General features: G+C 51.2%; 1 protein-coding gene across 1 annotated transcript in view; it reads left to right on the top strand.

Moving 5' to 3' along the window:
- The window catches only part of LOC116938072 (DDB1- and CUL4-associated factor 8-like), a 64,890-nt gene that overhangs the window by 44,816 nt on the left and 4,790 nt on the right, over positions 1-15,284 (top strand). The window contains exons 7-10 of the mRNA XM_076057376.1: positions 4,189-4,243; positions 7,033-7,188; positions 8,713-8,843; positions 12,470-12,589. Of these exons, the coding sequence (XP_075913491.1) occupies positions 4,189-4,243; positions 7,033-7,188; positions 8,713-8,843; positions 12,470-12,589 (462 nt within the window). The remainder of the gene's footprint in view (positions 1-4,188; positions 4,244-7,032; positions 7,189-8,712; positions 8,844-12,469; positions 12,590-15,284) is intronic.

Below are 15,284 nucleotides of genomic sequence, written 5' to 3'. Positions count from 1 at the left end.
CCCATAGACTCATCACTGCACCATAGACTCAACACTGTACCATAGACTCAACACTGCACATAGACTCAACACTGCACCATAGACTCAACACTGCACCATAGACTCAGCACTGCACCATAGACTCAACACTGCACCATAGACTCAACACTGCACCATAGACTCAACACTGCCCATAGACTCAACACTGCACCATAGACTCAACACTGCACCATAGACTCAACACTGCACCATAGACTCAACACTGCACCATAGAGTCAACACTGCCCATAGACTCAACACTGCACCATAGACTCAACACTGTTCCATAGACTCAACACTGCACCATAGACTCAACACTGCACCATAGACTCAACACTGCACCATAGACTCAACACTGCACCATAGACTCAGCACTGCACCATAGACTCAACACTGCACCATAGACTCAGCACTGCACATAGACTCAACACTGCACCATAGACTCAACACTGCACCATAGACTCAACACTGCACCATAGACTCAGCACTGCCACCCATAGACTCAACACTGCACCATAGACTCAACACTGCACCATAGACTCAACACTGCCCATAGACTCAACACTGCCCATAGACTCAACACTGCCGATAGACTCAACACTGCACCATAGACTCAACACTGCCCATAGACTCATCACAGCACCATAGACTCAACACTGCACCATAGACTCAACACTGCCCATAGACTCAACACTGCACCATAGACTCAACACTACCCATAGACTCAACACTGCCCATAGACTCAGCACTGCACCATAAACTCAACACTGCACCATAGACTCAACACTGCACCATAGACTCAACACTGCCCATAGACTCAACACTGCACCATAGACTCAACACTGGACCATAGACTCAACACTGTCCCATAGACTCAACACTGCCCCATAGACTCAACACTGCACCATAGTCTCAACACTGCCCCATAGACTCAACACTGCACCATAGACTCAACACTGCACCATAGACTCAGCACTGCCCATAGACTCAACACTGCACCATAGATTCAACACTGCCCATAGACTCAACACTGCCCATAGACTCAACACTGCACCATAGACTCAACACTGCACCATAGACTCAACACTGCCCATAGACTCAACACTGCACCATAGACTCAACACTGCACCATAGACTCAGCACTGCACCATAGACTCAACACTGCACCATAGACTCAGCACTGCACATAGACTCAACACTGCACCATAGACTCAACACTGCACCATAGACTCAACACTGCACCATAGACTCAACACTGCACCATAGACTCAGCACTGCCACCCATAGACTCAACACTGCACCATAGACTCAACACTGCACCATAGACTCAACACTGCCCATAGACTCAACACTGCCCATAGACTCAACACTGCCCATAGACTCAACACTGCACCATAGACTCAACACTGCCCATAGACTCATCACAGCACCATAGACTCAACACTGCACCATAGACTCAACACTGCACCATAGACTCAACACCACCCATAGACTCAACACTGCACCATAGACTCAACACTGCCCATAGACTCAACACTGCACCATAGACTCAACACTGCCCATAGACTCAACACTGCACCATAGACTCAACACTGCACCATAGACTCAGCACTGCACCATAGACTCAACACTGCACCATAGACTCAACACTGCCCATAGACTCAACACTGCACCATAGACTCAACACTGCCCATAGACTCAACACTGCACCATAGACTCAACACTGCCCATAGACTCAACACTACCCATAGACTCAACACTGGACCATAGACTCAACACTGTCCCATAGACTCAACACTGCCCCATAGACTCATTACTGCACCATCGACTCAACACTGCACCATAGACTCAACACTGCCCATAGACTCAACACTGCACCATAGACTCAACACTGCACCATAGACTCAACACTGCACCATAGACTCAACACTGCACCATAGACTCAGCACTGCCCATAGACTCAACACTGCACCATAGACTCAACACTGCACCATAGACTCAACACTGCCCATAGACTCAACACTGCACCATAGACTCAACACTGCACCATAGACTCAACACTGCACCATAGACTCAACACTGCACCATAGACTCAACACTGCACCTTAGACTCAACACTGCACCATAAACTCAACACTGCACCATAGACTCAACACTGCACCATAGACTCAACACTGCACCATAGACTCAACACTGCACCATAGATTCAACACTGCCCATAGACTCAACACTGCCCATAGACTCAACACTGCACCATAGACTCAACACTGCACCATAGACTCAACACTGCCCATAGACTCAACACTGCACCATAGACTCAACACTGCACCATAGACTCAGCACTGCACCATAGACTCAACACTGCACCATAGACTCAGCACTGCACATAGACTCAACACTGCACCATAGACTCAACACTGCACCATAGACTCAACACTGCACCATAGACTCAACACTGCACCATAGACTCAGCACTGCCACCCATAGACTCAACACTGCACCATAGACTCAACACTGCACCATAGACTCAACACTGCCCATAGACTCAACACTGCCCATAGACTCAACACTGCCCATAGACTCAACACTGCACCATAGACTCAACACTGCCCATAGACTCATCACAGCACCATAGACTCAACACTGCACCATAGACTCAACACTGCACCATAGACTCAACACCACCCATAGACTCAACACTGCACCATAGACTCAACACTGCCCATAGACTCAACACTGCACCATAGACTCAACACTGCCCATAGACTCAACACTGCACCATAGACTCAACACTGCACCATAGACTCAGCACTGCACCATAGTGTCAACACTGCCCATAGACTCAACACTGCCCATAGACTCAACACTGCCCATAGACTCAACACTGCACCATAGACTCAACACTGCCCATAGACTCAACACTACCCATAGACTCAACACTGGACCATAGACTCAACACTGTCCCATAGACTCAACACTGCCCCATAGACTCATCACTGCACCATCGACTCAACACTGCACCATAGACACAACACTGCCCATAGACTCAACACTGCACCATAGACTCAACACTGCACCATAGACTCAACACTGCACCATAGACTCAACACTGCACCATAGACTCAGCACTGCCCATAGACTCAACACTGCACCATAGACTCAACACTGCACCATAGACTCAACACTGCCCATAGACTCAACACTGCACCATAGACTCAACACTGCACCATAGACTCAACACTGCACCATAGACTCAACACTGCACCATAGACTCAACACTGCACCATAGACTCAACACTGCACCATGGACTCAACACTGCCCATAGACTCAACACTGCACCATAGACTCATCACTGCACCATAGACTCAACACTGCACCATAGACTCAACACTGCACCATAGACTCACCACTGCACCATAGACTCATCACTGCACCATCGACTCAACACTGCACCATAGACTCAACACTGCCCATAGACTCAACACTGCACCATAGACTCAACACTGCACCATAGACTCAACACTGCACCATAGACTCAACACTGCACCATAGACTCAGCACTGCCCATAGACTCAACACTGCACCATAGACTCAACACTGCACCATAGACTCAACACTGCCCATAGACTCAACACTGCACCATAGACTCAACACTGCACCATAGACTCAACACTGCACCATAGACTCAACACTGCACCATAGACTCAACACTGCACCATAGACTCAACACTGCACCATGGACTCAACACTGCCCATAGACTCAACACTGCACCATAGACTCATCACTGCACCATAGACTCAACACTGCACCATAGACTCAACACTGCACCATAGACTCAACACTGCACCATAGACTCAACACTGCACCATAGACTCACCACTGCACCATAGACTCAGCACTGCACCATAGACTCAACACTGCACCATAGACTCAACACTGCCCATAGACTCAACACTGCACCATAGACTCAACACTGCACCATAGACTCAACACTGCACCATAGACTCAACACTGCACCATAGACTCAACACTGCACCATAGACTCATCACTGCACCATAGACTCAACACTGCACCATAGACTCAACACTGCACCATAGACTCACCACTGCACCATAGACTCAGCACTGCACCATAGACTCAACACTGACTGCTGTCTTTGTCTTTCAGCGTGGAGAGAGGAAGGCAAATGTCACCTGTGTGGTGTACAACTATAACGGAACTGGTGAGCAACTCACCTACTCACTCACCCAATCACTCACTCACCCACTCACTCACTCACCCACTCACCCACTCATTCACTCACTCACGCACTCACTCACTTACTCACCCACTCACTCATTCACTCACTCACTCACTCACCCACTCACTCATTCACTCACTCACTCACCCACTCACCCATTCACTCACTCACCCACCCACTCACTCACTTACTCACCCACTCTCTCACTCACTCACTCACTTACTCACCCACTCATCATTCACTCACTCACTCATCCACCCACTCACCCACTCACTCACTCACCCACTCACCCATTCATTCACTCACTCATTCACCCACTCACTCACTCACTCACCCTCCCACCCACCCACTCTCTCACTCACTCACCCACTCATAATTCACTCACTCACTCACGCACACACTCACTCACCCACTCACTCACTCACTAATTCGCTCACCCGCTCACTCAATATCTCCTACTACTGATGATGATGATGATACTTCTACTGATGATGATGATACTACTACTGATGATGATGATGATACTACTGATGATGATGATACTACTACTGATGATGATGATACTACTACTGATGATGATGCTACTACTGATGATGATGATGATACTACTACTACTGATGATACTACTACTCATGATGATGATGATGATGATAATACTCATGATGATGATGGTACTACTACTGATGATGATACTAATAGTGTGTGTAGCTACTACTACTGATGATGATACTACTACTGATGATGATGATACTACTGATGATGATGATACTACTACTGATGATGATACTACTACTGATGATGATACTACTACTGATGATGATACTACTGATGATGATGATGATACTACTACTACTGATGATGATACTACTACTGATGATGATGATGATACTACTACTGATGATGATGATGATACTACTACTACTGATGATGATACTACTACTGATGATGATGATACTACTACTGATGATGATGATGATACTACTACTACTGATGATGATGATACTACTACTGATGATGATGATACTACTACTACTGATGATAATACTACTACTGATGATGATGATGATGATACTACTACTAATGATGATGATACTACTACTGATGATGATGATGATACTACTACTACTGATGATGATACTACTACTGATGATACTACTACTGATGATGATGATGATACTACTACTACTGATGATGATACTACTACTGATGATGATGATACTACTACTACTGATGATGATACTACTGATGATGATACTACTACTACTACTGATGATGATGATACTACTACTACTGATGATGATACTACTACTACTGATGATGATGATACTACTACTGATGATGATGATACTACTACTACTGATGATGATGATACTACTACTGATGATGATACTACTACTGATGATGATGATACTACTGATGATGATACTACTACTGATGATGATGATGCTACTACTACTAATGATGATGATGATACTACTACTGATGATGATGATGATGATACTACTACTACTGATGATGATACTACTACTGATGATACTACTACTGATGATGATGATGATACTACTACTACTGATGATGATGATGATACTACTACTGATGATGATGATACTACTACTACTACTGATGATGATACTACTGATGATGATACTACTACTACTACTGATGATGATACTACTACTACTGATGATGATACTACTACTACTGATGATGATGATACTACTACTGATGATGATGATACTACTACTGATGATGATGATACTACTACTGATGATGATACTACTAGTGTGTATAGCTACTACTACTGATGATGATACTACTACTGATGATGATGATGATACTACTGATGATGATGATGATACTACTACTGATGATGATACTACTACTGATGATGATGATGATACTACTACTACTGATGATGATACTACTGATGATGATGATACTACTACTGATGATGATGATACTACTACTCATGATGATACTACTACTGATGATGATACTACTACTACTGATGATGATGATGATACTACTACTGATGATGATACTACTGATGATGATACTACTACTACTGATGATGATACTACTACTGATGATGATACTACTACTGATGATGATGATACTACTACTGATGATGATGATACTACTACTGATGATGATGATACTACTACTGCTGATGATGATGATACTACTGATGATGATGATACTACTACTGATGATGATACTACTGATGATGATGATACTACTGATGATGATGATACTACTGATGATGATACTACTGATGATGATGATACTACTGATGATGATACTACTGATGATGATGATACTACTGATGATGATACTACTACTGATGATGATGATACTACTACTGATGATGATGATACTACTACTGATGATGATGATGATACTACTGATGATGATGATACTACTACTGATGATGATACTACTGATGATGATGATACTACTGATGATGATGATACTACTGATGATGATACTACTGATGATGATGATGATACTACTGATGATGATACTACTGATGATGATGATACTACTGATGATGATACTACTGATGATGATGATACTACTGATGATGATACTACTGATGATGATGATACTACTGATGATGATACTACTGATGATGATGATACTACTGATGATGATGATACTACTGATGATGATACTACTACTGATGATGATACTACTGATGATGATGATACTACTACTGATGATGATACTACTACTACTGATGATGATGATACTACTGATGATGATTCCAGAGCTGCTGGCAAGCTACAACGACGACGACGTTTTCCTGTTCCAGTGTGGAGGAGGTGGAGGAGGTGGAGGAGGTGGAGGAGGAGGAGGAGGTGGTGGAGTTGGAGATTCTGATGAGCCAGCACGGAGATTCAAGGGACACCGAAACAGCGCCACTGGTGAGCTGTAGTGTGGTGTGGTGTGGTGTGACCTGTAGTGGGGTGTTGGTGTGACGTGTGGTGTGACGTGTGGTGTTACCTGTGGTGTGGTGTGACCTGTAGTGGGGTGTTGGTGTGACGTGTGGTGTGACGTGTGGTGTGACCTGTAGTGTGGTGTTGGTGTGACCTGTAGCCACCCACTCACTTAACCACCCACTCACTCACTCACCCACCCACCCACCCACTCACTCACCCACCCACCCACTCACTCACCCACCCACCCACTCACTCACCCACCCACCCACTCACCCACCCACCCACCCACTCACCCACCCACCCACTTACCCACCCACTCACCCACTCACTCACTCACCCACCCACCCACTCACTCACCCACCCACCCACTCACCCACCCACCCACCCACTCACCCACCCACCCACCCACTCACCCAACCACCCACTTACCCACCCACTCACCCATTCACTCACTCACCCACCCACCCACTCACTCACCCACCCACCCACTCACCCACCCACCCACCCACTCACCCAACCACCCACTTACCCACCCACTCACCCACCCACCCACCCACTCACCCACCCACTCACACACCCACCCACTCAGTCACTCATCCACTCACTCACCCACTCACTCAATCACTCACTAACTCACCCACCCACTCACTCACCCACCCATTCACCCACCCACTCACCCACCCACTCACTCACTCACTCACCCACCCACTCACCCACTCACTAACTCACTCACCCACTCACCCACTCACTCACCCACTCACCCACCCACTCACTCATCCACTCACTCACTCATCCATTCACCCACCCCCTCACCCACTTACCCACCCACCCACTCACCCACTCACCCACCCCCTCACCCACCCACCCACCCACTCACCCACCCACCCACTCACCCACTCACTCACTCACTCACCCACTCATTCACCCACCCACTCACTCACCCACCCACCCATCCACTCACTCACTCACCCACCCACCCCCTCACCCACCCACTACTCACCCACTCACTCACCCACCCACTACTCACCCACTCACTCACTCACCCACTCACTCACCCACCCACTCACTCACTCACCCACCCACCCACTCACTCACCCACTCACCCACTCACTCACTCACCCACCCACCCATCCACTCACTCACTCACTCACCCACCCACTACTCACCCACTCACTCACCCACCCACTACTCACCCACCCACTCACCCACCCACTCACCCACCCACCCCCTCACCCACCCATCCACCCACCCACTCACTCACTCACTCACTCACCCACTCACTCACCCACTCACCCACCCACTCACTCACTCACCCACTCACTCACCCACCCACTCACTCACCCACCCACCCATCCACTCACTCACTCACTCACCCACCCACTCACTCACCCACCCACTACTCACCCACCCACTCACCCACCCACTCACCCACCCACCCCCTCACTCACCCACCCACCCACTCACTCACCCTCTCCCCTCTCTCTCCCTCCTCACCCTCACCACCCCCAGTGAAGGGAGTGAATTTTCTGGGTCCACGTGCGGAGTTTGTGGTTAGCGGCAGTGACTGTGGCCACATCTTCATCTGGGATAAAGAATCTGGCTGCGTTCTGCAGTGCCTGGAGGGTGACCAGGGTGGAGTGGTGAGTGGTGAGCGTGGTGGTGAGCGTGGTGGTGAGTGGTGAGTGTGGTGGTGAGCGTGGTGGTGGAGTGGTGTGAGTGAGTGTCGTGGTGAGTGGAGTGGTGGTGTGAGTGGTGAGTGTAGTGGTGTGAGTGGTGGTGGAGTGGTGAGTGGTGAGCGTGGTGAGTGGTGAGCGTGGTGGTGGAGTGGTGTGAGTGTGGTGAGTGGTGTGAGTGGTGAGTGTGGTGTGAGTGGTGAGTGTGGTTGTGAGTGGTGAGTGTGGTGTGAGTGGTGAGTGTGAGTGGTGAGTGTGGTTGTGAGTGTAGTGGTGAATGGTGAGCGTGGTGGTGGAGTGGTGAGTGGTGAGCGTGTGGTGGTGAGTGGTGGTGGAGTGGTGTGAGTGAGTGTCGTGGTGAGTGGAGTGGTGGTGTGAGTGGTGAGTGGTGAGTGTAGTGGTGTGAGTGGTGGTGGAGTGGTGAGTGGTGAGCGTGGTGGTGAGTGTGGTGGTGAGTGTGGTTGTCGGAGTGGTGGTGGAGTGGTGAGTGGTGTGAGTGGTGAGTATAGTGGTGAGTGGTGAGCGTGGTGGTGGAGTGGTGAGTGTGGTGGTGAGTGGTGAGCGTGGTGGTGGAGTGGTGAGCGTGGTGGTGAGCGTGGTGGTGTGAGTGGTGGTGGAGTGGTGAGTGGTGAGCGTGGTGGTGAGCGTGGTGAGTGGTGTGGTGAGTGTAGTGGTGAGTGGTGAGCGTGGTGAGTGGTGTGGTGAGTGTAGTGGTGAGTGGTGAGAGTCATGGTGAGCGTGGTGGTGGAGTGGTGAGTGGTGTGAGTGGTGAGTGTAGTGGTGAGTGTGGTTGTCAGTGTGGTGGTGGAGTGGTGTGAGTGGTGAGCGTGGTGGTGGAGTGGTGTGAGTGGTGTGAGTGGTGAGTGGTGAGTGGTGGTGGAGTGGTGTGAGTGGTGGTGAGTGTGGTGGTGAGTGGTGGAGTGGTGAGTGGTGAGCGTGGTGGTGAGTGGTGAGTGTCGTGGTGAGTGGAGTGGTGAGTGGTGAGCGTGGTGTTGAGTGGTGAGTGTGGTGGTGAGTGGTGAGTGTAGTGGTGAGTGTAGTGGTGAGTGGAGTGGTGAGTGAGTGGTGAGCGTGGTGGTGGAGTGGTGAGTGTTGAGCGTGGTGGTGGAGTGGTGTGAGTGGTGAGTGAGTGGTGAGTGAGTGGTGAGCGTGGTGGTGGAGTGGTGTGAGTGTGGTTGTGAGTGTGGTGGTGAGTGGTGAGCGTGGTGTTGGAGTGGTGAGCGTGGTGGTGAGTGTTGTGGTGAGTGTGGTGGTGAGTGTGGTGGTGAGTGGTGATGGTGAGTTGTGAGTGTGGTGGTGAGTGTGGTGGTGAGTGGTGAGTGTGGTGGTGGGTGTGGTGGTGGTGAGTGTGGTGGTGAGTGTGGTGAGTGGTGAGTGTGGTGGTGAGTGTGGTGGTGAGCGTGGTGGTGAGTGGTGAGTGTGGTGGTGAGTGTGGTGAGTGGTGAGTGTGGTGGTGGAGTGGTGAGTGGTGAGTGGTGTTGAGTGGTGAGTGGTGAGTGTGGTGGTGAGTGTGGTGGTGAGTCTGGTGGTGAGTGGTGAGTGTGGTGGTGAGTGTGGTGGTGAGTGTGGTGGTGAGTTGTGGTGAGTGTGGTGGTGAGTGTGGTGGTGAGTGTGGTGGTGAGTGGTGAGTGTGGTGGTGAGTGTGGCGGTGAGTGTGGTGGTGAGTGGTGAGTGTGGTGGTGAGTGTGGTGAGTGGTGAGTTGTGAGTGTGGTGGTGAGTGGTGAGTGTGGTGGTGAGTGGTGAGTGTGGTGTGAGTGGTGAGTGTGAGTGGTGAGTGTGGTTGTGAGTGTAGTGGTGAATGGTGAGCGTGGTGGTGGAGTGGTGAGTGGTGAGCGTGTGGTGGTGAGTGGTGGTGGAGTGGTGTGAGTGAGTGTCGTGGTGAGTGGAGTGGTGGTGTGAGTGGTGAGTGGTGAGTGTAGTGGTGTGAGTGGTGGTGGAGTGGTGAGTGGTGAGCGTGGTGGTGAGTGTGGTGGTGAGTGTGGTTGTCGGAGTGGTGGTGGAGTGGTGAGTGGTGTGAGTGGTGAGTATAGTGGTGAGTGGTGAGCGTGGTGGTGGAGTGGTGAGTGTGGTGGTGAGTGGTGAGCGTGGTGGTGGAGTGGTGAGCGTGGTGGTGAGCGTGGTGGTGTGAGTGGTGGTGGAGTGGTGAGTGGTGAGCGTGGTGGTGAGCGTGGTGAGTGGTGTGGTGAGTGTAGTGGTGAGTGGTGAGCGTGGTGAGTGGTGTGGTGAGTGTAGTGGTGAGTGGTGAGAGTCATGGTGAGCGTGGTGGTGGAGTGGTGAGTGGTGTGAGTGGTGAGTGTAGTGGTGAGTGTGGTTGTCAGTGTGGTGGTGGAGTGGTGTGAGTGGTGAGCGTGGTGGTGGAGTGGTGTGAGTGGTGTGAGTGGTGAGTGGTGAGTGGTGGTGGAGTGGTGTGAGTGGTGGTGAGTGTGGTGGTGAGTGGTGGAGTGGTGAGTGGTGAGCGTGGTGGTGAGTGGTGAGTGTCGTGGTGAGTGGAGTGGTGAGTGGTGAGCGTGGTGTTGAGTGGTGAGTGTGGTGGTGAGTGGTGAGTGTAGTGGTGAGTGTAGTGGTGAGTGGAGTGGTGAGTGAGTGGTGAGCGTGGTGGTGGAGTGGTGAGTGTTGAGCGTGGTGGTGGAGTGGTGTGAGTGGTGAGTGAGTGGTGAGTGAGTGGTGAGCGTGGTGGTGGAGTGGTGTGAGTGTGGTTGTGAGTGTGGTGGTGAGTGGTGAGCGTGGTGTTGGAGTGGTGAGCGTGGTGGTGAGTGTTGTGGTGAGTGTGGTGGTGAGTGTGGTGGTGAGTGGTGATGGTGAGTTGTGAGTGTGGTGGTGAGTGTGGTGGTGAGTGGTGAGTGTGGTGGTGGGTGTGGTGGTGGTGAGTGTGGTGGTGAGTGTGGTGAGTGGTGAGTGTGGTGGTGAGTGTGGTGGTGAGCGTGGTGGTGAGTGGTGAGTGTGGTGGTGAGTGTGGTGAGTGGTGAGTGTGGTGGTGGAGTGGTGAGTGGTGAGTGGTGTTGAGTGGTGAGTGGTGAGTGTGGTGGTGAGTGTGGTGGTGAGTCTGGTGGTGAGTGGTGAGTGTGGTGGTGAGTGTGGTGGTGAGTGTGGTGGTGAGTTGTGGTGAGTGTGGTGGTGAGTGTGGTGGTGAGTGTGGTGGTGAGTGGTGAGTGTGGTGGTGAGTGTGGCGGTGAGTGTGGTGGTGAGTGGTGAGTGTGGTGGTGAGTGTGGTGAGTGGTGAGTTGTGAGTGTGGTGGTGAGTGGTGAGTGTGGTGGTGAGTGGTGGTGAGTGGTGGTGAGTGGTTGCTATGGTCACTGCGATGGTTGCTATGGTCACTGCGGTGGTTGCTATGGTCACTGATGGTTGCCATGGTGGTTGCTATGGTTACTGTGATGGTTGCTATGGTGGTTGCTATGGTCACTGCGGTGGTTGCCATGGTGGTTGCTATGGTCACTGCGGTGGTTGCTATGTCACTGATGGTTGCCATGGTGGTTGCTATACTCACTGTGATGGTTGCCATGGTGGTTGCTATGGTCACTGCGATGGTTGCTATGGTCACTGTGATGGTTGCCATGGGAGATTGACTTGGTTTCCGTGACGACCGGTTGCTAGGTGAACTGCCTGGAGCCGCACCCGCACACGGTTGCCATGGCGACGAGCGGCCTGGACCACGACGTCAAGATCTGGTCGCCCACGGCAACCGAGGAGACCGACCTCTCAGGGTTGCCCAGGGTAACGGGGTCACAAGGTCACGAGATCACTGGGTGTCTCTCCGTGTCTCTGACTCACCCCGTGTGTCTCTGTGTGTCTGTGTCTCACTGTGTGTCTCTGTGTGTGTCTCTCTCTGTGTGTCTGTGTCTCTGTGTCTCTGTCTCACCCCGTGTCTCTCCGTGTCTCACCCCGTGTCTCTCTGTGTCTGTGTCTCTGTGTCTCTGTCTCACCCCGTGTGTCTCTGTCTCTCTGTATGTCTCTCTCTGTGTGTGTCTGTGTGTCTGTGTCTCTCTGTGTGTGTCTCTGTGTCTGTGTCTCACTGTGTGTGTCTCTCCGTGTGTGTGTCTCTGTCTCTCTGTGTCTGTGTCTCTGTGTGTCTCTGTCTCTGTGTCTCTGTCTGTCTGTGTCTGTGTCTCTCACTGTGTGTCTCTGTGTGTGTCTCTGTGTGTGTCTCTGTGTGTGTCTCTGTGTGTGTCTCTCTGTGTGTCTCTCTGTGTGTCTCTCTGTGTGTCTCTCTGTGTGTCTCTCTCTGTGTGTCTCTGTGTGTGTCTCTCTGTGTGTCTCTCTGTGTGTCTCTCTCTGTGTGTCTCTGTGTGTGTCTCTCTGTGTGTCTCTCTCTGTGTGTCTCTGTGTGTGTCTGTGTGTCTCTGTGTGTGTCTGTGTGTGTGTCTGTGTCTCTCTGTATGTCTCTGTGTGTCTCTGTGTGTGTCTCTCCGTGTCTCTGTCTCTGTCTCTGTCTCTCTGTGTGTGTCTCTCTGTGTGTCTGTGTGTGTGTCTCTCTCTGTGTGTGTCTCTGTGTGTGTCTCTGTGTGTGTCTCTCCGTGTCTCACCCCGTCTCTCTCTGTGTCTGTGTCTCTGTGTCTCTGTCTCTCTCTGTGTCTCTCCGTGTCTCTCTCTGTGTGTCTCTGTCTCTCTGTATGTCTCTCTCTGTGTGTCTCTCTGTGTGTCTCTGTGTGTGTCTCTCCGTGTCTTTGTCTCTCTGTGTGTCTCTCTGTGTGTCTCTGTGTGTGTCTCTGTGTGTGTCTCTATGTGTCTGTGTCTCTGTCTCTGTGTCTGTGTCTCTCTGTGTGTGTCTCTGTGTGTTTCTCTCTCTGTGTGTCTTTGTGTGTGTCTCTGTGTGTGTCTCTCTATGTGTGTCTCTGTGTGTGTCTCTACGTGTCTCTATCTCTGTCTCTCTGTGTCTGTGTCTCTGTCTCTGTGTCTGTGTCTCTCTGTGTGTCTCTGTGTGTGTCTCTCCGTGTCTCACCCCGTGTCTCTCTGTGTGTGTCTCTCTGTGTCTCTGTCTCACCCTCTGTCTCTCTCTGTGTCTCACGCCGTGTCTCTCTGTGTGTCTCTCTCTCCCCGTGTCTGTGTGTCTCTGTGTGTGTCTCTGTGTCTATGTGTCTCAACCCGTGTCTCTCTCCGTGTCTCTGTGTCTCTGTGTCTCTGTCTCACCCCGTGTCTCTCTCCGTGTCTCTGTGTCTCTGTCTCACCCCGTGTCTCACTCCGTGTCTCTGTCTCACCCCGTGTCTCTCCCTGTGTCTCTCTCTCCCCGTGTCTCTCCGTGTCTCCCCGTGTCTCTCTGTGTCTCTGTCTCACCCCGTGTCTCTCTGTGTCTCTGTCTCACCCCGTGTCTCTCTGTGTCTCTGTCTCACCCCGTGTCTCTCTGTGTCTCTGTCTCACCCCGTGTCTCTCTGTCTCTCTGTGTGTCTCTCTGTGTGTCTCTGTGTGTCTCCGTGTGTCTCTCTGTGTCTCTCTGTGTCTCTGTCTCACCCCGTGTCTCTCTGTGTCTCTCTGTGTCTGTGTCTCTCTGTGTCTCTGTGTGTGTCTCTGTGTGTGTCTCTCTCTCCCCGTGTCTCTCCTTGTCTCTCTCTCTCCGTGTCTCTCTGTGTCTCTGTCTCTCTGTGTCTCTCTGTGTCTCTCCGTGTCTCTCTGTGTCTCTGTCTCACCCCGTGTCTCTCTGTGTCTCTCTGTGTCTCTCTGTGAGTCTCTCCGTGTCTCTCTGTGTCTGTCTCACCCCGTGTCTCTCTGTGGGTCTCTCCGTGTCTCTCTCCGTGTCTCTCTGTGTGTCTCTCTGTGTCTCTCCGTGTCTCACCCCGTGTCTCTCTGTGTCTCTCTGTGTCTCTCTGTGTCTCTGTCTCACCCCGTGTCTCTCCGTGTCTCTCTGTGTGTCTCTGTCTCACCCCGTGTCTCTGTGTGTCTCTCTCCCCGTGTCTCTCTCTCTCCCCGTGTCTCTCCCCCCGTGTCTCTCCCCCCATGTCTCTCTCTCCGTGTCTCTCTCACCTTGTGTCTCCCCGTGTCTCTCTCTCCCCGTGTCTCTCTCTCCCCGTGTCTCTCTCTCCCCGTGTCTCCCCGTGTCTCTCTCTCCCCGTGTCTCTCTCTCTCCGTGTGTCTCTCTCTCCGTGTCTCTCTCTCTCCCCGTGTCTCTCTCTCCCCGTGTGTCTCTCTCACCCTGTGTCTCTCTCATCCCGTGTCTCTCTCTCCCCGTGTCTCTCTCACCCCGTGTCTCTCTCTCCCCGTGTCTCTCTCTCCCCGTGTCTCTCTCTCCTCGTGTCTCTCTCACCCCGTGTCTCTCTCTCCCCGTGTCTCTCTCCCCGTGTCTCTCTCTCTCCCCGTGTCTCTCTCTCTCCCCGTGTCTCTCTCTCCCCGTGTGTCTCTCTCACCCTGTGTCTCTCTCATCCCGTGTCTCTCTCTCCCCGTGTCTCTCTCACCCCGTGTCTCTCTCTCCCCGTGTCTC

The sequence above is a fragment of the Petromyzon marinus genome, chromosome 82 (assembly GCF_048934315.1).
Source record: "Petromyzon marinus isolate PM22_M1 ecotype Great Lakes invasive population chromosome 82, UKy_Petmar_22M1.pri1.0, whole genome shotgun sequence".
Classification (NCBI taxonomy): Eukaryota; Metazoa; Chordata; class Hyperoartia; order Petromyzontiformes; family Petromyzontidae; genus Petromyzon; species Petromyzon marinus.
Note: the sequence above shows the minus strand (reverse complement) of the source record. Positions and strands in the feature narration are given on the sequence as shown.